At 45.4% G+C, this 25,360-nt stretch overlaps 2 protein-coding genes across 2 annotated transcripts in view; both read left to right on the top strand.

Moving 5' to 3' along the window:
• med24 (mediator complex subunit 24) overlaps positions 1-25,360 on the top strand; it is a 590,098-nt gene that overhangs the window by 129,228 nt on the left and 435,510 nt on the right. The gene's annotated exons all lie outside the window — the stretch shown is intronic.
• lrrc3ca (leucine rich repeat containing 3Ca) lies at positions 22,888-24,116 on the top strand. Its single transcript, XM_070863982.1, has one exon. It carries the CDS (start codon positions 22,888-22,890, stop codon positions 23,668-23,670), a length of 783 nt encoding a protein of 260 aa, XP_070720083.1. The 3' UTR covers positions 23,671-24,116.

Below are 25,360 nucleotides of genomic sequence, written 5' to 3'. Positions count from 1 at the left end.
CAGTGATGTTACTAGATTAATGTGGATACTGGTGCCCCATGTAAATAAATAAGCAAACTGTTCAGATCGCTGAGAGAGAGTAGCATGGCTTTGATGCACTGCATGAGGGCCCATGTCATTAAATTTGGCATGGGTGAGCAATCACATGATTGAAGCCTTAAAGAAAGCACCGTAATAAGAACTTATGAACATACAAAAATGATGGGCAGGAAAAGACCAACTGGTCCATCAAGCTTGCCCCACACTCATGATGCCTGGAGCATCATGACTGTGGAACAACGGGGCCAATAAAGGGATGGAGGGACCCTCAGGCGATCAGACCCAGTCCAAGAGAACGAGTGGTGGTTTGTTTGAAGCCCTCTATTTGTCATTCGATGTTTATTCATGTGTTGGAAACAAAAACAGCGTCAGTGAAATTCACTGGAGAATAGTTTCATCTGCCTTAGTCTAAATTGCCACCCACAGCACTAATGATGCTTTGCAGCAAAGTTTCCATAAAAATATACTGTGGAACAATATTGCGGCAAGTTTAGTTTTGCAGCTGACTACATTATTTAACTACATTGAAATTTCTGAAAGGCTTCTACTGTTTTATATTACCCGAACATGAGAGACATATGGACTGTACTGCACTTTTGGGAGCACAAGATAAATTATTGACTCTCCAGCGGCCTGCAGTTTATAGTAATGCCCCTGCCTTCTGCTTCGGATATTATACACACTACTTTAACCCCAAGGTGCACAGTATGCCTTCAGTTTTCAAGACTACAGTGCAGATCCTCGGGCTGATGTACTTAAAAAAAAAATAATGGAATAAAATGGAAACTTCTACCTAACAAAAAGGAAGATAGTTGTGGTTGTCGGAAGCCAGTCATGTCCCAGGACACCACCTGCACGAGGTCCTCAGGTTCTCGGCCCAACCCTCTGCAACTGCTTCACTGGTCATCATCATCATCATCATCATCATCATCATCATCATCATCATCATCATCATCATCATCATCATCATCGGCAGTCCCTCGGGATCGAGGAAGACTTGCTTCCACTCTAAAAGTGAGTTCTCAGGTGACTGAACAGTCCAATACGGGAACTACAGTCCCTGCCACAGGTGGGACAGACAGTGGTTGAAGGAAAGGGAGGGTGGTACTGGTCTGCTGCACACTCCTTCCGCTGCCTGCGCTTGATTTCTGCATGCTCTCGGTGATGAGATTCGAGGTCGTTAGTGCCCTCCCGGATGCTCTTCCTCCACTTTGGGCGGTCTTTGGCCAGGGACAGGTGTCGGTGGGGATGTTGCACTTAATCAAGGAAGCTTTGAGGATGTCCTTGAAACGTTTCCTCTGCCCACCTGGGGTTCGCTTGCCGTGTAGGAGTTCCGAGTAGAACGCTTGCTTTGGGAGTCTTGTGTCGGGCATGCGGACAATGTGGTCCACTCAACGGAGCTGGTCGAGTGTGGTCAGTGCTTCGATGCTGGGGATGTTGGTCTGATCGAGAACACTGATGTTGGTGCGTCTGTCCTCCCAGGGGATTTGCAGGATCTTGCGGAGCCATCGTTGGTGGTATTTCTCCAGTGTTTTGAGGTGTCTACTGTATATGGTCCACGTCTCTGAGCCATACAGGAGGGCGGGTATCACTACAGCCCTATAGACCATAAGCTTGGTGCCAGATTTGAGGGCCTGATCTTCGAACACTCTCTTCCTCAGGCGGCCGAAGTTATCCTTCCCTTAGTCACAAGGTCAGGAGTACAGGCTGTTTATTGATGATTCCACAGTGTTCATCTCCATTCACAACTCCGCAGATAATGAAGCAGCCCATGACAGCCTGCAGCAGAACCTTGGATTGACAAGTGGCAGGCAACATTCGTGCCACACAAGTACCAGGTAATCTCTAACAAGCGAATGCCCAGCCACCTTCCTTTGACCCTCAACAGCATCACATCGCTGGGTTCTTCACAATCAACATCTTGTGGGTTACTGTTGACAAGAACATAAATAGGAGCAGGAACAGGCCCTACGTCTCCTCGAGCCTGCTCCGCCATTCAATAAGATCATGGCTGATTATTGACCTCAACTCCACTTTCCCGCCCGATCTCCACATCCCTTTATTCCCCTAGACTCCAAAAATCTATCTAAGACACTTAAGTGGACCAGCTAGATGCGTGTAAGTACAACAGCATTCAAGAAGCTCAACACCACCCAGCACAGCGCAATTTGCTTGATTGGTGCTGATGCAAATGGACTCAACAACCATCTTCCCCGTGCACTATGGCTGTAATATGTACCATCTACAGGACGCACTGTAGCAATTCACCAAGGTCACTTCAACTGCACCTCTCCCTCCTGCAATGCCTACCACCGAGAAGGAAAAAGGAGCAATAGGATCAAGTCACCTCCAGGTTCCCCTCCAAGTCGCACACCATCCTCACATGACAAAACTGGGAGAAAAATTCAACCAAGGCCCAAGAAGCAAAAGACCAGTGGCTTAACGCACTGTGTCAGACTCTCTGACAGAGACTTTTTAAAAACAGGCTTTGCAAACGTAATGGGCTAAAAGTTTGTGATGTCAGTGATTGGTGTCTGCTGATACTGGTGAGCACACAAAACAAAAATACATCTTCTTTCACAGGATGGTGCTTCAGCCAATCATATTTAGTCTTTCATTCTAAGGAAATCTAACTCGCACCAAGTCCCGCTCACCCATCACCCCTGTGCTCGCTGACTACCTTGGTTAAGCAACACCTTGATTTCAAAATTCTCATCCTTGTTTTCAAATCCCTCCATAGCCTCTCCCCTCCCTATCTCTGTAATCTCCTCTGGCCCCACAACCTCACCCTCCCCATCCCCCAAGATATCCCCCAAGATATCTGTGTTCCTCTAATTCTGCCCTTTTGAACATCCCTGATTATAATCGCTCAACTATTGGTGGCCGTGACTCCTGTTGCCTGGGTCCTAAGATCTGGAATTCCATGCCTAAACCTCTCTTTCCTCCCTTAAGGCACTCCTAAAACCTACCTCTTTGACAAGCTTTTCTCCATATGTGGCTCGGTGTCAATTTTTTTTGTCTTATAACACTCCTATGAATCGTCTTGGGACGTTTCACGACGTTAAAGGTGCTATATAAATGCAAGTTGTGTTATTGTTGAAACAATGAATACCAACTAGTATGGTGATCATTTCAAATACCTTGACTGAACTCAACTGGTTATTCTTTGACTTGTGACTAAAATAATGACCCTGAATTTGCGGCCCCTACAGGCGCGTGCAAGTTACGCAAGCGCCCATAGGGGCCCCACAAGTTCCAGGTTTAAACATGCAAAGCGCATGCGTCTAAACCCGGAACTTGTGATCTGTCAAGAATCCTCCGAAGGTAAAGGGCCTCCGCAGGCGGAGAGTTGGGCTATTTGCCCTTGAAATTCTTACGACTAATTTTAACACCATAAGACTTTTAAAGGACAAAAAAAGTCATTTTTTCACTAATTTAAACATTTTAAATCCTAATAAGATAAGTTTATTTTTTGACCCTTTAAAATATGTATAGTTATTTTTCAAAAAATTAATTTTTGTTTTAAATAATTAATTTAAATTCCATTTTGATTATTTAAAAAAATTTGATTTTAATTTTATTTATTTTAAGTGCTTGTGTGTTTTGGGGGTATTCCCATTCATACTTATGGTGATTCCGTACATACGGAAACTCACCAAGTATGAATGGGAATAACCATGATTGGTTGGGAAGTCCACGTGATCCCAGGGAAGCGCTTACGTTCCTAGGAAACGTGGGCCTCTCCGCAGGCCTTTGCGTAAAAGGCCAGGACCACAAGTCTCCGTACCTCTGGGACCAGCAGGTAAATTCGTAGAAATTTTTCAGATCAGAGGCATCTGCCCGCGGGAAGCCTCCGACCGCAATTTCTGGGCCGATGAATTGACTTTTTGCTGCCCTGGTAATGATCTGATCAACCGTATCCAAGGAAATTGATTGTGTAATTACTCCCCTTCAGCCCTCCAATTATGTTGTTTATAGTTTTCCACTGGATAGCACTGTGGATCAAACTAAACATCTTCAATATAAAACAAGTGTTTTTGGAGCAGGGGCTCATTGGATGTTGGGTATGAACAAGATCAGGTTTAGCAGTGATGCTCTGCATAGCTAAACAACATGCTAACACTGTCCCAGACTCACACATGAAGAACAGTCACTTGGGGGCACTGTGTTAGGTGGCTAGTACTGCAGGGGGAACCGTATCTCATCGTAAGTCATTGTCTTCAGGTGGGGTAAGGGGTAGGGCTAAAGGAGGGATGAGATGTTGGTTTAAATAACAAAACAGTGTAAAATCTACAAGAGCAAGGAAAAATTGGATCTTATTTCATCCTTACCAAGAATGCATATAGCAGGCAGTTCAGTTCTTGCTAATTGCAAGCTGTAAAAATGTTGGAAGAAAAATAAATGGGAGACCGTACCCTTCATGTTCTGGGGCAATCCAAGGTTAGATTTCCCTCTGCCCTCTGTATGGGGGACTTGTGTTCCTTAGGCACATGAGAGAGAAAAAAAGGGGCAGATGTCCACTACATTGGATCTTCGCCTCACCACCCCACCTCCCCAGAACCTCCCTTTGTGATAACAATGGATCTCTGCCTGCAGTAAGTGCAGGCCCAGGGTTGCTATTTTAATGGGAGGTAGTTCTTCCTGCTTCAATCATTGCGGTCCTACCTGGAGCACCGGCCTGTCCCCAGTTCCCCGTGGAGGCTCCGATTTCAGCATAGAGGAGCCCAGCTGTAGGCTTGAGGGACCTTTGCTCCACGGTTTTTCAAGTGCACAACCCAGACAGGGAGCTGACCTCTGCTGGAGTCCACTCTGCCCATGCAAATAACCCTGTGCCTGGTCGATGCCCAAAGAGCAACTTTCCACCATCAGTATTTTGCCTTCTGTTTGAAATCTTTCTCCCCCATCTGCTGCTGAGAAAATGTAAAAAATCCTCTTCGAAGATAAATGTTCCGGAGAATGCAAAGTCTATCCTCAGGTTGAGCTAGACCATTCAGGAGTGAAATCAGGAAGCACCTCTTCACACATAGGGTGGTGCGTGTGGAACTTTCTTCCCCCAAAATGTCTGTGGATGCTTGGTCAATTACAACTTTCAAGTCTGAGATTGATAGATTTATGTTCGATAAGGGTATCAAGTAAATAGGGAAGAAAGGTGGAGAAATGGATTTGAGGTTCAAATCACTAGTGATCTAATAGAATGGTGGAACAGGCTCGAGGGTCTGAATGGCCGACTCCTATTCCTATCAAAGCTGAATTTAGCCCAAGTCAAACAAGCATCAACTGCAAATTCTTAATCAATATCAAAAAGCCAGATAAATATGACAGAGGCAATTCACACACTAAAAATGTAATTCAATACAGAAGCGTATTGATGAACAAATCTCTCATTGCCTAGTTAGCAGGCTTGTTCCTAAATTATTTAGACCGGATAAAAGAGCTACTTACGGCTGTTGTACAGATTGTGTTTATAAATAATGGAATGCCAAATATCCAATGTCGTGAGTGGAGCTCGAGGTCTTTGCTGCAAGTGGCAAACGGCCCCTCCTGGCTAATACCAGAGGCATTAATGGGATCTGCTTTAAACAGCAATTCAATTAATAACAATTTATGAGAAGTAATCTGTACAGAAAAGTAAACTATCCTGAGTATTGAAAAGGAAATGCAGTGGTTTGAAAGCAATTCATAAATGATTAAACAAATGCAAATCAGTATGCAAAAGACATCGAAATATATGTATCAGGGTAATCATACTGATTTTAAAAGTTTTAGATTCAAAATTGGGAACATATGTATATAAATCCTAATTTTGAATCTTAAACCTTGTAATCAGAATATTTCTAGCATAGAATCTTGCAGCACACAAGAAAGCCATTCAGCCCATTATGCATGTGCCGGCTCTTTGAAAGAGCTACCCAATTAGTCCCACCCCCCTATTCGTTCTCCATTCTCCTGCAATTTTTTTCTTTTCAAATATGTAATGTATTTGCTTCATGGATTCGTTTTATTAGCAAAAGATTTAACAATTACACTACACATTACCAGCTGATCCACCATCTGCCTCATCGTGGATCCCCCGAACCCAACTGACTGGGATTTTATTGAGTCTTGCGAACATCACGTGACTGGCTAAGCCACCAACTCTACAGCAGGTGCATACATTACAAAGTATTTATCCAATTTCCTTTTGAAAGTTTCCTTTTCAGGCAGTGCATTTCATAACAACTCGCCGTGTTAAAAACAATCGCTTCATCCCCGCCCTTGGTTCTTTTGCCAATTATCTTAAATCTGTGTCCTATAGTTACTGACAGTAATGATTAAATCAAAATCCTTCCTAATTTTGAATATCTCTATTAAAAATAGGATGTGACTGCTGCCAGCGAACAGGAAGTAGCTGCACATGCACATTTCCAGTGCTGTTCTTTTGTTTGTTGTCACCGGACTTCCCCAAATGAGGAATAAAGAAATGGATAAAAAAAATTGAATTAATTGTGTGAATTGTAGAATTTATTCAGGTATGAGCCACTTGTTTTTGCACTAAATTGTGATTGGTCAGAATCTGCAGTTGTCAGGTGGAGATAGTTTGGCCCTAGCACCGTCCACTTTGCCAACGGGTAGTTGCGTTTGTTAACATTTTGCAAATTACTGTTCTGAGACGAGAAACATTGGGAGATTCCTGTAACAGTCGCAGGGACGGTAAATTGGGAATCTCGAACATTGGTGAAACTTCATTAGTGATGTGCTTCAGCACGTCTCAGATCCTCCGTCTGTTGTGGTGAATGGTATTTTTTAAATTTGGGACCAGACATTTATGTGCAGAATGCTTTGTTGGCAACAGTCACGCGTTTAAAAATAATAGAGACAGCGAGAGAGATGCAACATAAAAAAATTTGTAAAATCTCTGCTCATCATAATGCTGGCGACTGGAACACTTCCTGTTTCCTGATCAAGCATCAAGCGTTCCCAGGCCAAAGTAAAGGCAGCTTGTGCAATGGGTTCAGGCAGTCTCAATCCAAGACATATATAGATGAGAAAGGCCATTCAGTGCATCCATCGAAGAAAACCTGCAACCCTCCATCACAGATTCCAACTGTCTCTTAAATATTTGACTCCCAAGGCTTTTGTTTGCATAACCCGTGTTAATCAATGCTTGAAGAAGAAATTCCTGAGATTTGTCCTAAATTTGTCTTTGGTTTACACCTGTATCCCTTGTCCTGTTCCCTTGTCCTGTTCCCTTGGCATACCCTGACCTTTTCCAGGTCACCACTAGTTCGCTAAGGGCTGCTGCACAATAACACTCAGTTAAAATATGTATTGACATTGATGGTTTTCAGTTGTGAATTGTTTTCTAATTTGGTGGGTTTTTTTGTAAATTGCTCTCCAATTTTCCTCCGCCTGTAAGGCACTGCCTGTTTCTGGGCAATGGCTCAATGGGTACCTCATCCAAGTGGCCATTTTTCATTGTGCAGTTAGCTAATCCTAGCTGGGGCACTGGTAGGGGAGTTACATTTGTCCTTCACACTCCAGGGCCAGAAAAGAAAAAAGAGAATCAGCTTGGGCTACTTGTCCTGATCACCAGTAACTCCTGGTGAAAGTCACACGAGGGGATATCGGCTGAAGGAAGATTCTGGCTTGGCTGTGATGCCTCAATGGCCAAATAGGCTGCCAAAGCTTACTGTTGAGGCTTACTATTGGGCGAGGTGCTTCAGGCCTGCTGTCACCTGTTTTTCCTGCAGCACGAGTCCGTACCTTCAGGAGAGGAGGAGATAAAGTGGAGGAATAAAACCAAATATTAAAGGTGTTAAAAGTCAAACTAGAACAATTAGGTCACCTACTTAAGTGTGCTGTTATTCAGCTCACTGCAACCACCAACTGTGTTTTTAGTAACAACAAGGAGTTCAAACGAATAGAGGTCCCATGGAAGATTATTGCCCACACCTGGTTATAAAATCTTAATTGATGTCAGCGAGTTATAGTACAATTAAAGTCTGCTCTTTGAGGACCTGGGTTAGAGGTTCAGTTGCAATCTGAAAGATATATTCCATGACAAATTGAGACATAACACCAGCATCACTGCCTACCACTAGTTGGCAGCCATTTTAGACATAACATTTTTAGCATTAAAACCAAAGAAGCACCACGAAGTGTCTTAGCAAACAAGTGCTGTGTGTTAATGGAGATATTTCCTTCCTCTCTTGCAGTTTGTTTCCTAAAATTTGCTCCTAAAAGTCCTCATTTCTCCCCCAACTGTGGCTCAGTTGGTAGCATTCACGCTCCCGAGTCAGGAGGTGGTCAGTTGAAGCACTACCACAGGGTCTTGAGCACAAAATTCCAGCTGATAATCCAGCGCAGAGCTGAGGGAGCGCTGCACTGCCGTCTTTTGGATGAGACACTAAACGGAGGGCCTATCTGCTCTCTCAGGACATAAAAGATCCCATCGAAGAAGAGCAGGGGAGTTCTCCTGGTGCCTGACCAATACTTTCCCCTCAACCAGGCCCTAAAAAGAAATGATCTGGTCATCATCACATTGCTGTTTGTGGGATCTTAGACTTCGCTGGCGCTCTTCCTATGTTACAAACGTGACTAACCTTCAAAAGTATTTCATTATTTGTAAAGCACTTTGAGAAGTCCTGAGGTCATGAAAGGTAATGCAAGACTTTCTTTTGTTGTTTCTTTTTAACGACAGAGAGCCATCATCTATTTGCCAGTAGAGATGGAGCGAAACTCATTTGAATTGTATTCTACAGGTACTTAACATTTATCGCTGTTAGAACAGAGAAGATGGATTGTGAATAGGAGCATCAGTATTACATTGAATAACATAGAATGTACAGCACACAAACATAAGAACATAAGAATTGGGAGCAGGAGTAGGCCATTCTGCCCCACGAGCCTACTCAGCCATTCAATAAGATCATGGCTGATCTTATACCTCAACTCCACTTTCCTTGATTCCCTTATCTATCGATCTCTGTCTTGAATATACTCAAATACTGAGCCTCCACAGCCCTCTGGGGTAGAGAATACCAAAAATTCACCACCTTCTGAAGAAATTCTCCTCACCTCAATCCTAAATGGCCGACCCCTTATTCTGAGACTGTGACACCTAGCTCTAGACTCCCCAGCCAGAGGAAACATCCTCCCTACATCTACCCTGTCAAGCTCTGTAAGAATTTTGTATGTTTCACTGAGATCATCTCTCATTCTTCTAGAGAATGTAGTCCCAGTCTGCTCAATCTCTCCTCATTGGACAATCCCCCCATCCCAGGAATCAGTCTGGTGAACCTTTGCTGCACTCCCTCTATGGCAAGTATATCCTTCCTTAGGTAAGGAGACCAAAACTGTGCACAATACTCCCGGTCTGGTCCTATATAACTGCTGTAAGACATCTTGAGGCCGAGATTGCCCCTTTCGATAAGGCCTCTGATCGGTGAAAAGTGGCGACCACAGAACGGCGCGGAATGGCCGCCGACTCTCCATGGAGGGGCCGCCATTTTAGAAATTGCCAGTCCTCAGGAGTGGAGCGGTGTCTGCTCGTTTTCCCGCCGCGGCGTGCACGCGCCGACCCCTTACCATCTGGCGGGAACCCCCTCGCAAAATTGTCCTCACGAAATTGCCCTTTACCCGAAATTGCCCAGTGGGAGCGGCCCTGCCACCGGCCAGTGCCCCCAACAGCTTTTGCAGTCGGTACACTCTCTGTAAAATGGCGGCACGGCCGCCCTTAAAGAGGTGGGCGCACTGCCGTGGCCGCCATGTTATTTTTTTTTGTTGGCCGTACAAAACTAAAATGTACAACAAAAAGAACACATTGCAAACTGCAGTAGACAATATGGCGGTGAAATTGTTCTTTGGCAATAACGCAAAAGAAGCGATAGCAAATCGACATCCCGCTTTACCCTGCAACTTTCCACAATGAAAAAGAATCCCTGACTTCAGTCGGTCCACCATTGGTGGCCGTGTCTTCAATGGCCTAGGCCCTAAGCTCTGGAATTCCCTCCCTAAACCTCTCCGCCTCTCTACCTCTCTCTCCTCCTTTAAGACGCTCCTTAAAATCTTACCTCTATATTAGCTCCCAGTCCAGCAACGCCTCAATTTAAAAATTATCATCCTTGTTTTCAAATCCCTCCATGCCCCTCCCTATCTTTGTAACCTCCTCCAGCCCTACAACCCTCCGAGATTTCTGCACTCTACGATTCTGGCCTCTTGCGCATTACTGATTTTAATCGCTCCAGCAACTGGAGGCTGTGCCTTCAGCTGCCGAGACCCTAAGCTCTGGAATTCACTCCCTAAACCTCTCCAGCTCTCTAACTCTCCTCCTTTAAGATGCTCCTTAAAGCCTACCACTTTGACCGAGCATTTGGGCACCTGTTCTAATATCTCTACGTGGCTCAGTGTCATATTTTGTGGTGTAACGCTCCTGTGAAGCTTCTTGGAATGTTTTATTCTGTTAAAGACGCTATATAAATGCAAGTTGTATTGTTGTTGTAAATCAGATGACATATAAATCTGGCTGACAAATCGCTTTTGGCCATTTTGTGTTACCGGCCGAGACCAATTTCACCTCCTATATTGGATATTTGTGTCCACTTGGAATTTGGTCTTCTAATTAGAAATCCTGGTGTAAGTGTGGGGTGCGAGTGCACATTATGTGAATTATACCCAAAACAAACTCTCCAATACAAGCAGCCGGTGTTAGAAGCTCGACTAATCACATTCAGGTTAGTCATTATTTGAGTATTAGTAAAACAAAACATTGGCAAAACGTTTGCTTGCATAAGACTGCACTATGCAAAGTGCATTGAGATCTTTAGATATGATAAGAACATAAGAACATAAGAATTAGGAACAGGAGTAGGCCATCTAGCCCCTCGAGCCTGCTCTGCCATTCAACAAGATCATGGCTGATCTGGCCGTGGACTCAGCTCCACTTACCCGCCCTCTCCCCGTAACCCTTAATTCCCTTATTGGTTAAAAATCTATCTATCTGTGACTTGAATATATTCAATGAGCTAGCCTCAACTGCTTCCTTGGGCAGAGAATTCCACAGATTCACAACCCCCTGGGAGAAGAAATTCCTTCTCAACTTGGTTTTAAATTGGCTCCCCTGTATTTTGAGGCTGTGCCCCCTAGTTCTAGACTACCCGACCAGTGGAAACAATCTCTCTGCCTCTATCTTGTCTATCCCTTTCATGATTTTAAATGTTTCTATAAGATCCACCCCTCATCCTTCTGAACTCCAACGAGTAAAGACCCAGTCTACTCAATCTATCATCATAAGGTAACCCCCTCATCTCCGGAATCAGCCTAGTGAATCGTCTCTGTACCCCCTCCAAAGCCAGTATATCCTTCCTTAAGTAAGGTGACCAAAACTGCACGCAGTACTCCAGGTGCAGCCTCACCAATACCCTATACAGTTGCAGCAGGACCTCCCTGCTTTTGTACTCCATCCCTCTCGCAATGAAGGCCAACATTCCATTCACCTTCCTGATTACCTGCTGCACCTGGAAACTAACTTTTTGGGATTCATGCACAAGGACCCCCAGGTCCCTCTGCACCACAGCATGTTGTAATTTCTCCCCATTCAAATAATATTCCCTTTTACTTTTTTTCCAAGGTGGATGACCTCACATTTTCCGACATTGTATTCCATCTGCCAAACCTTAGCCCATTCGCTTAACCTATCTAAATCTCTTTGCAGCCTCTCTGTGTCCTCTACACAACCCACCTTCCCACTAATCTTTGAGTCATCTGCAAATTTTGTTACACTACACTCTGTTCCCTCTTCCAGGTCATCTATGTATATTGTAAACAGTTGTGGTCCCAGCACCGATCCCTGTGGCACACCACTAACCACCGATTTCCAACCCGAAAAGGACCCATTTATCCCGACTCTCTGCTTTCTGTTAGCCAGCCAATTCTCTATCCATGCTAATACATTTCCTCTGACTCCGCGTACCTTTATCTTCTGCAGTAACCTTTTGTGTGGCACCTTATCGAATGCCTTTTGGAAATCTAAATACACCACATCCATCGGTACACCTCTATCCACCATGCTCGTTATATCCTCAAAGAATTCCAGTAAATTAGTTAAACATGATTTCCCCTTCATGAATCCATGTTGCGTCTGCTTGATTGCACTGTTCCTATCTAGATGTCACGCCATTTCTTCCTTAATGATAGCTTCAAGCATTTTCCCCACTACAGATGTTAAACTAACCGGCCTATAGCTACCTGTCTTTTGTCTGCCCTCTTTTTTAAACAGAGGCATTACATTAGCTGCTTTCCAATCCGCTGGTACCTCCCCAGACTCCAGAGAATTTTGGTAGATTATAACGAATGCATCTGCTATAACTTCCGCCATCTCTTTTAATACCTTGGGATGCATTTCATCAGGACCAGGGGACTTGTCTACTTTGAGTCCCATTAGCCTGTCCAGCACTACCCCCTAGTGATAGTGATTATCTCAAGGTCCTCCCTTCCCACATTCCCGTCACCAGCAATTTTTGGCATGCTTTTTGTGTCTTCCACTGTGAAGACCGAAGCAAAATAATTGTTTAAGGTCTCAGCCATTTCCACATTTCCCATTATTAAATCCCCCTTCTCATCTTCTAAAGGACCAACATTTACTTTAGTCACTCTTTTCCGTTTTATATATCAGTAAAAGCTTTTACTATCTGTTTTTATGTTTTGCACAAGTTTATTTTCGTAATCTATCTTTTCTTAGTCATTCTTTGCTGTCGTTTAACATTTTCCCAATCTTCTAGTTTCCCACTAACCTTGGCCACCTTATATGCATTGGTTTTTAATTTGATTATCTCCTTTATTTCCTCGGTTATCCACGGCTGGTTATCCCTTCTCTTATCGCCCTTCTTTTTCACTGGAATATATTTTTGTTGAGCACTCTGAAAGAGCTCCTTAAAAGTCCTCCACTGTTCCTCAGTTGTGCCACCGTTTAGTCTGTGTTCCCAGTCTACTTTAGCCAACTCTGCCCTCATCCCACTGTAGTCCCCTTTGTTTAAGCATAATACGCTCGTTTGAGACACTACTTCCTCACCCTCAATCTGTATTACAAATTTAACCATATTGTGATCACTCATTCCGAGAGGATCTTTTACTAGGAGATCGTTTATTATTCCTGTCTCATTACACAGGACCAGATCTAAGATAGCTTGCTCCCTTATAGGTTCTGTAACATACTGTTCTAAGACACAATCCCGTATGCATTCTATGAATTCCTCCTCAAGGCTACCCCGTGCGATTTGATTTGACCAATCGATATGTAGGTTAAAATCCCCCATGATTACTGCCGTTCCTTTTTCACATGCCTCCATTATTCCCTTGATTATTGTCCGCCCCACCGTGAAGTTATTTTTGGGGGCCTATAAACTACGCCCACCAGTGACTTTTTCCCCTTAATATCTCTAATCTCCACCCACAATGATTCAACATTTTGTTCATTAGAGCCAATATCGTCTCTCACAACTGCCCTGATATCATCCTTTATTAACAGAGCTACCCCACCTCCTTTCCCTTCTTGTCTATCTTTCCGAATTGTCAGATACCCCTGTATGTTTAATTCCCAGTCTTGGCCACCCTGCAACCACGTTTCTGTAATGGCCACCAAATCATACCCATTTGTAATGATTTGTGCCGTCAACTCATTTACTTTATTTCGAATGCTGCGTGCGTTTAGGTAGAGTGTTTTAATACTAGTTTTTAAACCATGATTTTTAGTTTTGACCCCCTCCTGCAGCCCCTTTATATTCATACATATTGTCCCTTCCTATCACCTTGTGGTTTACACTTACCCCAGTGCTACTCTGCTCTGTTGCCTCCTACCTTTTGCATTCTTTCTTGGGGTCCTGTTCATCTGAGCTCTCACCCACTCTAACTAGCTCAGAGCCCTCTCCTGGGTTCCGAATACTCCTCGCATTAAGGCACCGAGCTTTCATGCTTGCCTTTTTATTACACTTTGACCCTTTAGAATTTTGCTGTACAGGGGCCCTTTTTGTTTTTTGCTTGGGTTTCTCTGCCCTCCACTTTTACTCATCTCCTTTCTGTCTTTTGCTTCTGTCTCCATTTTGTTTCCCTCTGTCTCCCTGCCTTGGTTCCCTTCCCCCTGCCATATTAGTTTAACTCCTCCCCAACAGCACTAGCAAACACTCCCCCTAGGACATTGGTTCCGATCCTGCCCAGGTGCAGACCGTCCGGTTTGTACTGGTCCCACCTCCCCCAGAATCGGTTCCAATGCCCCAGGAATTTGAATCCCTTCCTACTGCACCACTGCTCAAGCCACGTATTCATCTGTGCTATCCTGCGATTCCTACTCTGACTAGCTCGTGGCACTGGTAGCAATCCCGAGATTACTACTTTTGAGGTCCTACTTTTTAATTTAGCTCCTAGCTCCTTAAATTCGTCTCGTAGGACCTCATCCCTTTTTTTACCAATATCGTTGGTACCAATGTGCACCACGACAACTGGCTGTTCACCCTCCCTTTTGTCCTGCACCCGCTCCGAGACATCCTTGACCCTTGCACCAGGGAGGCAACATACCATCCTGGAGTCTCGGTTGCGGCCGCAGAAACGCCTATCTATTCCCCTTACAATTGAATCCCCTATCACTATCGCTCTCCCACTCTTTTTCCTGCCCTCCTGTGCAGCAGAGCCAGCCACGGTGCCATGAACTTGGCTGCTGCTGCCCTCCCCTGATGAGTCATCCCCCTCAACAGTACTCAAAGCGATGTATCTGTTTTGCAGGGGAATGACCACAGGGGACCCCTGCACTACCTTCCTTGCACTGCTCTTCCTGCTGGTCTTCCATTCCCTAGCTGGCTGTGGACCCTTCACCTGCAGTAAGACCAACTCGCTACACGAGCTACTCACGTCACTCTCAGCATCGTGGATGCTCCAGAGTGAATCCACCCTCAGCTCCGATTCTGCAGCTGGAGGCGGATACACTTCCTGCACACGTAGTCGTCAGGGACACCGGAAGTGTCCCTGAGTTCCCACATGGTACAGGAGGAGCATATCACATGACCGAGCTCTCCTGCCATGACTTAACCTTTAGATAAACTTAATTTGGCGACAACAATGTTAACACGTTACTTACTGATATAAAAAAGAAAAAGAAAAGCTACTCACCAATCACCAGCCAATCACTTACCCCTTTGGCTGTGATGTCACCTTTTGATTTCTTTCTACTTCTTTTTTGCTTTTTCTCCGGGCTGGAGCTGCACAAGCTCCGCCTTTATAGGCCTCCCGACACCACGCACTCCCGCCTCTGGTACTATTAAAAATGCAACTATTATTTCTTGTACGATAAAATTGTAAATGTCTCAATCAAATAGTAATAACGGACTTCAAGGAGAGTGCAACATGCTGGGTTACAGGCACTGTAGGATCAGTGGAACTTAATGGACTTTCTCCGTGTTCCCACTCCACTCCTGCATATACACAGCAATTTGTGCTGACATAGAAACATAGAAAATAGGTGCAGGAGTAGGCCATTCAGTCCTTCGAGCCTGCATCACCATTCAATATGACTGATCATGCAACTTCAGTACCCCATTCTTGCTTTCTCTCCATACCCCTTGATCCCTTTAGCCGTAAGGGCCACATCTAACTCCCTTTTGAATATATCTAATGAACTGGCCTCAACAACTTTCTGTGGTAGAGAATTCCACAGGTTCACAATTCTCTGAGTGAAGAAGTTTCTCTTCATCTCAGTCCTAAATGGCTTACCCCTTATCCTTAGACTGTGACCTCTGGTTCTGGACTTCCCCAACATTGGGAGCATTCTTCCTGCATCTAACCTGTCCAATCCCGTCAGAATTTTATATGTTTCTATGAGATCCCCTCTCATTCTTCTAAATTCCAGTGAATATAAGCCTAGTCGATCCAGTCTTTCTTCATATGTCAGTCCTGCCATCCCAGGAATCAGTCTGGTGAACCTTCGCTGCACTCCCTCAATAGCAAGAACGTCCTTCCTCAGATTAGGAGACCAAAACTGCACACAATATTCAAGGTGTGGCCTCACCAAGGCCCTGTACAACTTTCTGATGATCTTCTGGTCTATTTTCTGGCGTGCGGATCCTGCTGGGTTATGGTAGTGGCCGTCCAACCTGCAACACTGGGGCTTGGTACAACCCTGCCAGCTGGCAACCTAGCCGTCCAACCCAGGCAACAAAGCCCCCATTTCTGCTTATACTTTTTAATCTGCCGGCTAGTCCTGTAAATTTTCAGCATTGAGAGACCTGTAAAAAAATGTTTGCGCTGTGATGGATACATCCTAAATCAGAACATCAAGATTGGACAAAAACAGCATTTGAGATCTATGCAAATTAATGGGACCGTGGATTTAAAGTTTATATATGACCACCAATACCCCCCTCCCTGCCCCACCCGGCTCCATGTTATACATGCAGGAACATCAGCCCCCCCTACAAGGTTGTGGGAGGTGGGGAATTTCCTCTGGGCCTCTCCTGCTCCGCCTCCATTATTTTGATGGACAGCCTGCTCATGCACAAAAAAAAACGGGGTTTTTCCACCAAAGTTACGGCGGCAAAGCTGGAGAAGGCCCTGAGGAAATTCGCCCCCACTGGGGCCATGGGTCTTTCCTGCCTTCTCCTACACATTGCTGTTTGTTTAGTTGCCCCCTCTGTGCTTGGCTGCTTGTTTTCTTTATTTTTTTACAATGCGCATTTTTTTTCTCTCTCTCAAAATCGTGCTGGCACTTTTCTCGGCTGTATATTGAGAATGTCAGTCTGAGAGGTGGAGACTGAGGACTGTAAGGGGCTGTGCATTGGGACAGAGGTGATTACGTAGCGGTCTGAGCAAGATGCCATGACTAATGTGGCAAAAGAATTCTAACTGTATCACTGGCTATACCGACAGCAGTTGAATGGCTGTTCAAATACGATGTCTATTTTCCATGGTGCACGTAAACTCACCATCGGGTGAGTTTTGTTTTTATCCTTTTTCTAGTGCATTTTTCCAGAGACCATTTTGCAACCTTTTAACCCCTGTATCTGTTGCACTCTATTATCCCTTCCTAAATCTGTAACACAAATTGACCTCGTATACCTTCACAGTCACAATGCCGTGATCATTGTCTGACTCATTTCCTCTTTGGGGGTATAAATAGCGTGAACTTACCACATTTGAGATATAAATAGTTTGTCTCAGGGCAGAGTTCCAGTCGACTTAAAAAAACACTGCTGGGCTCCACCGTTCAATCAATGATGATGGAAAAGCATATTCTGGCTGCCTCACACAACATCGCCCGTCTGCTTGCTCAGCAGCCTTAACCCTTGCTACCTTCAGCACAGACCAGGGATCGAACGTGGGGCTTTTCCTGCCTGTTTCTCTCGAACAGACTTAGCCAAGATTTAAATGCGGCACGTGGGGAGGGCTGAGGGGGGGGCAGAGAATTTTTACACATATGTCCAGTGTTTTCATTTGTAATGTATTTGCTTCATGGGTTCTTTGCTTAAGAAATCATAGAAACACATTGCTATTAAGAACTAGTTGGTTTATTAGCAAAGGTTTAACAATCACACTACACATTACCAGTTCATCCACCAGGCTCACAGCCACCTGCCCCATCGTGGATCCCCCAAACCCAACTGGCTGGGGTTTTATGGAGTCCTGTGAACATCACGTGACTGGTTAAGCCACCCCCACTCAACAGCTCCACAAATCCGTGAGCATCCGCACAGGGGCATACATTACACCATTGTCAAAATGTAATGCACAATTTAGGATCTGAAGTCCCGTGTGAAATTCAGTTAAAATCCAGGAAAGCACTTTAGAATTGAGGGAAGTAATAGTCGACTGCAGCAGTGTCTGACCGACAGCTTGTGGGCCACTTGCAGTCCCGAAGTCCTGGCAATTTGATGCACAAAGCACAGAGACTCAGTCCTTGGTGTTCATACTTTTTAATTTGGTGGTTGGTCCTGTTTGTGGCTCTGGAGGTTTTGAAAGGCTCACTTTTAGCAAGGCGCCTCATTGGTGAATAAATCTTAAATCGCCAAAATCTGAGAAAGTCAGCATTTTCAGATATCTGCCAGTTAATGGGAAGGTGGTTTAAACATTATGGGCTGGACTTTCATCCACTACCCTGCCTGAAATTGTAAAAACAGTGAGGCCTACCATGACCTCCCAGCCCATACCATCATTTCCCTCCCGCCATCCCCACTGGGATGACCACCTGCCACGTACAGCTGGGGAGGCGTGGCCCAGGCTCCCGACGGATTTTCCTGCTGTCCGCCCTTGTTACTGTTGCTCCCTGGGACCGTCAGGAGAGGCCTGGCAAGAGACCTTGTGGTAGCAACGTGTCAAGGTGAAGGCAAGGTCCTCATAACAACCTTGTCTTCCGCCCACAATTCAGTTTCAAACACTCACCTTTGTGGGCCTCAGTCTCAACCGAGGCCTGCAAAATCTTTACTTGAAGTTTTCTCAGAAGTTACACTTCAATGTGCGGCTAGCACTTATTTATTTTCATGAATTACCTCCACATATAAAAAGGCAGTACAGTTGTCAATGTAATAATAGGCATAAAATTAAAACTCATTTTCCAGAAGTATAGTGGCAGAACATTTGCTGAGAACCATTTAGCATCGCCTCACAGAACATTTCAATTCACAAAATTAGAGTACATGCTTTGAAAAGTTACAATCTTGTAGGTTAGCTATCAAAGTGCTTTTGACACATGGTTCTACAACTGATACGGTGTTAATATAAAGATGTACAACTGCTTGTAATGAATTTGGGGAAATTTCAATCCAATTCTTATTGAGTAAATCTGCATGAACACAATTGTCCATGACTTTGCACAAATTGGATCTCAATTGGCAGTCTTGCTCCAAAGAGGAAGCTGATATGAGAAATGGAGTAGGAGTGACTTCTGAGATTTGGAGAAAGGTATCTTGTTGCAGCAAAGTGGCGGGAGCTTTGCTCTGTTTCGGGCTTGTGCCACTTGACCTGGAAGCATTTGATGCCAACATTGGCGCCTGGGATTTCCACGGGGGCTTCTCTGACGGAAATGCCTAGAGGGACGGTGTACACATCCATTTACGCCATTTCTCCTGAATTTCCGCCCGAGGGGGGCAGTCGATTAAGAAACCCCAGCAGTGATCCTCCTCCTGGAAGTCCCGCCCCTCAGCTTCCTGCGCACGCAACCTCAACCAAAAAACAAACACGCTTCTGCTTATCATTGAAAATATTATTATTTTCTAGTGTGGCAGTCAAATTAATCAAAGAATCATAGAAATTTACAGCACGGAAGGAGGCCATTTCGGCCCACCATGTCCGCGCCGGCCGACCAAGAGCTATCCAACCTAATCCCAGCTCTCGGTCTGTAGCCCTGTAGGTTGCGGCACTTTAAGCGCACAGCCAAGTATTTTTAAAATGTGGTGAGGGTTTCTGCCTCTACCACCCTTTCAGGCAGTGAGTTCCAGACCCCCACCACCCTCTGGGTGAAGAGATTTCCCCTCATACCCCCAATTACTTTAAATCTATGTCTCCTGGTTGTTGACCCCTCTGCCAAGGGAAGCAGGTCCTTCCTATCCACTCTATCCAGGCCCCTCATAATTTTATACACCTCAATCAGGTCTCCCCTCAGTATGCTCTGTTCCATCTCCAATCTTTCCTCATAGCCAAAATTCTCCAGTCCAGGCAACATTCTTGTAAATCTCCTCTGCACCCTTTCCAGTGGATTCACATCTAGGGGCATCTCCTACTCATCAGCTGTGGAAAAGCTGCAGAAACCCTTGGAGAAAAATGGTATACAATGCTGCCTTCTCGGGATTTCCGTGCTTTTTTCCGATGGTTACAGCGGACAAGCGAGAGAACCACCGGCGGTATTCAACCCCCCTGGTGTCGCCTCTGAGTCAGAAGGTTGTGGGTTCCAGGAATTTGACACTCCCAGTGCAGTGCTGAGGGAACACTGCACTGTCAAAGGTGCCGTCTATCGGATGAGACGTTAAACCGAGGCCCCGTCTGCTCTTTCAGCTGGACGTAAAAGATCCCACGGCACTATTTCGAACAAGAGCAGGAGAGTTATCCCCGGTGTCCTGGCCAATATTTATCCCTCAATCAACATAACAAAAAACAGATTATCTGGTCATTATCACATTGCTGTTTGTGGAAGCTTGCTGTGCGCAAATTGGCTGCCGCATTTCCCACATTACAACAGTGACTACATTCCAAGAATACTTCATTGGCTGTAAAGTGCTTTGTGACGTCCGGTGGTCGTGAAAGGCGCTATATCAATGCAAGTCCTTTTAGTGACTCTCAATGGGTTGATGGGACAGATGTTTATCTCTGCTCGAAGACAATTCTTGTGACGACTTGGGGCAAAGCAGCTGGTCTCTCAGTGTTGATATTGGAGATGCAACACCACACCAATGTGAACCGATTAGCTTCGCTTCTCTTCACACAGGCTTACTGCCGGACGTTCCTGGCGGCAGTCGGCTTGTTTGAATCTGCGGTTAAATTGGCAGCTTCAAATTCTTTGCCTTTTTGAGAGGCTGGCTCCCCAGAGCACAGAATGTTTGAATAAGCTTGATTTTGATGTGCGAGTTTCTCTGCCCGTGAAGCAGCCTGGCTTGTCAGCACCATTGGCATCTGACTGTCCGTGCCAGCTGTGCAGTGATCTTCAGGCCTGCTCCCTTGGAGTTTCACTGTCAGTCAACGCCATTGAGGTTTGGAGAATTTTTCCATCTGTGAAATACAGCTGTCATCTCACTCACTCATTGGGTAATTTGTCTTACTATGTTACTAAATAGAAAATGCAACTAATAATATATGGAATAAACTTTATTATTTGCTGTAAGATGAATCATGAAAGCTCATGTTGCAGGAGACACTCCATGTGTTGTGGCCTGAGCATTCCGCCCGAGAAAGCGTTGTCAGGAACAGAGTCTGCTAATGACTCCCCAAATGGAGAAACGGTGTGCCCCATTTACCAAATCCCCCCTAAACCCCCCTGTCCCTTCACGTCATCACCTTCCTGTAAGACCCTCCTTAAAACCTAACTTTTTGACAAAGCTTTTAGTCACATGTCCCAAAAGCTCCTTCTTTGGCTCAGTGCAAATGTACGTCTGATTGTGCTCCTGTGAAACGCCTTGGGGCATTTTTCTACATTAAAGGCGCTATATAAATGCAAGTTGTTTCCAACAAATAAAAAGGACACATTTTGAGTATTGACCCTGGATTTTAATTCTATTAAAAGGAGAAGTACAATTTAGGGTCGAGTGCTTTTAGTTCAAATACTTTCCCAATACCCATGTAAAAACTATATAGGGGAGAAATTCGGGGCGTTTGCCCCTCCCATTAGCCCGGTCACAGTGCCTTTACTGACTCCTGTGAAATTCCGAGGAGTTTAGTGGCAGCGGTGACCAGTAGCGCCCCGCTCCAATCACTAACGACCTGCTCCGCTGCGCCAGCGATAACGACATCATCATCGTGCGTAGCGACCCTTTTGGCCCTGGAGCGACAGCTTGGCTGTAGGCCGCTCGCAGGGCGAAGATTAAAGAGGAGGTGGGGAATAGAAATGTTTTAAATGGCCGACTTACTGGTTGCGGCCTTCTTCCTTCTCGATCGCGGGGTCCGTGCCGTGATCTTGCAGTCCGGCACTCTGCTCCCTGGTGGTCCAGGGATGGCCCCGTTTCCCACCCACAGAGTCGGTAGGTTGGCCATCCCCTTTAATGAGGGCGAGGGCCCCATCTATGTGGCAGTGCTGTGCCCTTCGCGGAGCCTTTCCTCACGGCTCGCGCCCCACAGAGCAAGTGGAGGGCAATATTTTGGGCTCCACTTGCTATCGGGGGTGGAAGGCGAATATAGGTCACGCGGGGCGGGACTTCCGTGCCTGGCGCAGGAACTCCCACCTGCAGCTGTTACCGCCAAACGGGCCGGTTCACAATTTTGGCTTTCTACAATTATGTATTTGAAAAAAAAAGAATTTCCTATCCTAATGTTGCCTTGCCAATAGCTCTACATCTTACCGGGCTGTCCCAGTGACACCATTGACAAACAAGGGCCACTTACTTCCCAGAGCAGCTCCATTCCAGAATCACCTGATCCATGAACTGGCCCTGGATCACCTGATCCGTGAGCTGACCCAGGATCACCTGATCCGTGAGCTGGCCCAGGATCACCTGATCCCTGAGCTGGCCCAGGATCACCTGATCCGTGAGCTGACCCAGGATCACCTGATCCGTGAGCTGGCCCAGGATCACCTGATCCGTGAGCTGACCCAGGATCACCTGATCCGTGAGCTGGCCCAGGATCACCTGATCCGTGAGCTGGCCCAGGATCACCTGATCTGTGAGCTGGCCCAGGATCACCTGACGCTAGGGCCAACATTCCACCAGCGTTCCTGGGATCCACCTTTGCAGACCCACAACAGAGAATGGAATTGCTCCAGAATGAGAGCGTTTACTGCCCATCAGCAAGAGAAGCAGATTCAAATTGGCAAGTATCTGCTGAGCTAGGAATTTAACCATTTCTTTAAACATTGGGGAAGGATTTTGAAGAAAATATCTCTCCCCCACTATCCCCCCCCCCCCTACACTTTAATGGAACATTATTAACTTTTTAAAAGTTTGGGTGGAAAGAAAATACACAAATGCAACCATTTTGGCAGGGAACGTCATAAAAGGCTCCTGGAGAAACTGTATCAAATGTCCAATTCAGAGACATGCACTATTGTACCAAAGCAGTGCCACTTTTGTGTTACTGAAACTTGTTTTGTTCCCTCCTTTCAGATTGCGGTGAAGGTTCCCCGACGGTCCTATGAAGTGCAGGCTTTAGTTGTGGATAGGAGGATTTCCAGGATTATGCCGATGCCCCAGAATGGAACTGAGGAACCGACTCCTGCGGCACTCTGTCGCTATGTGGCTGCTTTTGCAAAGCTTTGTTCTGATGACTTTATGCTTTAATTTGGCGACAACATGCCCAAAAGGCTGTTACTGTGCAGACCAAGACAAGAAATTAATTGTCCGCTGCAGTGAGATGCACCTGAAAGAGGTCCCCAAGGGCATTCCAAATAATACTTGGAAGCTGTACCTTGATTCCAATCAAATAATTTCTATTCCACATGACGTCTTCAAGGATCTGCGTGACTTGGAGGAACTGGATCTGTCCAATAATGCCATTCAGCTCTTGGAGACTGGAGCTTTCCGAGGCCTGAATGAAAGTTTGAAGGTTCTGAACCTCTCACACAATAAACTTGAGACGGTGAACAAAGAAGTGTTCAGCAAATTGAAAGCGAGTATAAAACTTTCGGACAATCCCTGGTTCTGCGATTGCAGTCTGCAGGAAATGATTAAGACGGTTACTGTTAAAATAGGGTCGTCCAACGACATCATTTGCGCGACTGCTTATCCAGAGGAGCACGCAAAGAAATCTTTCCTGGAGGTTGCCCACCACGTGAACTTCTGTAACATTCACAAAAAGACAACGGACGTGGCCATGCTGATCACCATGTTTGGCTGGTTCACCATGGTCATCTCCTACTTGGTGTACTATGTGAGGCAGAACCAAGAAGATGCCAGACGGCACCTGGAGTATTTGAAGTCACTGCCCAGCAAGCAGAGGAAGTCAGAGGCCTCGTCCACGATTAGCACGGTGGTGTAACGTAACACTTTGAAAGGTGAATTCTTGGGGTGGGGCGGGGCTGTGAAAAAGGAACAACGTAAACCCACGGGTTCAAGATCTGTGACGCTGTAAAGATTGAACTGGGACCGTCAATTTCTGTAAACCACTGGACCACAACTCTGGCCCCTGCCCTCACCCGCAAAACTTTCATGCTTATAAATGGGTTGCCAAATGTAAAAAATCCATTGGGTATACTAATGTTCTGATCAGTATTGTACTCAGATTAAGAGGTCACAGCCCAGTGTACCTAATGTACGAACAATACTGTTGATGCCTTATGCTCTGGAAAACTGGGAAATGAATAAGGAATGAGCCAGTAACAGGAAGAGAATAAGGCTGTGATTCAATGTGTTCTGAAGGACTATTTTTCCATTTAAATTGGCCCAGGTTTAGCTCTATCTTAGCCTCTGTCTCTCTCTCTCTCTCTCTGCTATTAAGCATCATAGGTTTTAGGGGTCTGTGTCCAGCTCACACAAATCCACGGTGTTTTCGACAGTTGCAAACCTAATAAATGAGGGAATGAAACAAGGAGAACATGTCTTCTTGGTGCAGTCAGAGGTACTTGTTTCAGGTTGAGGTTATCGGTGGGTTACTATATGGAAGCCTATGTTGCATCAATCTAGAAATGGTTAGGAATATCAACAAATGGAATTATAAAAATATTTCCTTTTACAACACAAAGAGATGGTTGAATACTTTGGACCACTGGCTAACATGTAGAGTATCTGAAGTGACAGGTGATCAGGCATGGCTTGTGTATGAAGCTTATACTCACAAGCTTACAGGTTACGGTAGCATAGTGGTCATGGTACTGGACCAGTAATCTGGTGCCTGGGCTAAAGACTGGGAATGTGAGGTCAAATCCCACCACAGTAGCTGGGGAAATTAAATTCAGTTAATTAAATAAGTTGGGAATAGAAAGCTAGTGTCAGTGATCATGGCCACGATTGGGTGCCATTTTGTTGGCGTGAAATCCTCCTTTTGCAACTTTGGCAAAAGTTGGTGAGCCAACACCCACTGTCAGCGCCGGTTTTATTTTTTTTTGGTACCCGATGACATCATAACTGGATCCGACGCCGTTTTTGGTAATTTTTACACAGTTACGTGATTTTCCCCATGTGCGATTTTGTTTGAGCGCGGCACACAGCGGCCAAAAGCACGGCAAAAATACCCTTCTGTTAATTTAAGGAAATCGGCGCGGTGCACAAGATGACATTGGAGCGAGGCAAAAAAAGACAAATTAAAATACAAATGCATGATTGTATTTTCAGAGGGAACTCTGAAATTGGAGCAAGGGAAGAAGATTTTTCAGAGGGAACTATTTCATGGATTTTCATCTGTTGCCCCCCCCACCCTCCCCGCCCAGTAATCCCAGCCAGAAAGGACTGCTCGCCCCACTGTACCTGCTGCAACCCCGGGCCGTGGAACTTCAACTCACAGAGACAGCGGGATCGGGAGCGGGGTGGGGCCATTGGGCCCGGGATTACAGCGGGTACAGTGGGGGGAGCTGTCCTTTCTGGCTGGGGTTAAGGTGGGGGAGTGGGCTTCAGCTTGCTTCAGCTGTCAGTGTGTCTTTGGTTACCCTGGCAACCTCAGCTTTTCGCGTATGCCCACAGAGTATTTGGCGCACACTTGAAGCTCTGCCCCCAGAATTAACTTAGGGTAGAGC

Source organism: Pristiophorus japonicus, chromosome 21 (assembly GCF_044704955.1).
Source record: "Pristiophorus japonicus isolate sPriJap1 chromosome 21, sPriJap1.hap1, whole genome shotgun sequence".
In the NCBI taxonomy this organism is placed as follows: domain Eukaryota; kingdom Metazoa; phylum Chordata; class Chondrichthyes; family Pristiophoridae; genus Pristiophorus; species Pristiophorus japonicus.
The sequence above is the reverse complement of the archived record's forward strand: the minus strand, read 5'-3'. Positions and strand labels throughout refer to the sequence as shown.

Bases quoted from the DNA above. Each gene is read 5' to 3' on its own strand.
- lrrc3ca (XM_070863982.1), top strand. From the start codon at position 22,888: ATGGAACTGAGGAACCGACTCCTGCGGCACTCTGTCGCTATGTGGCTG.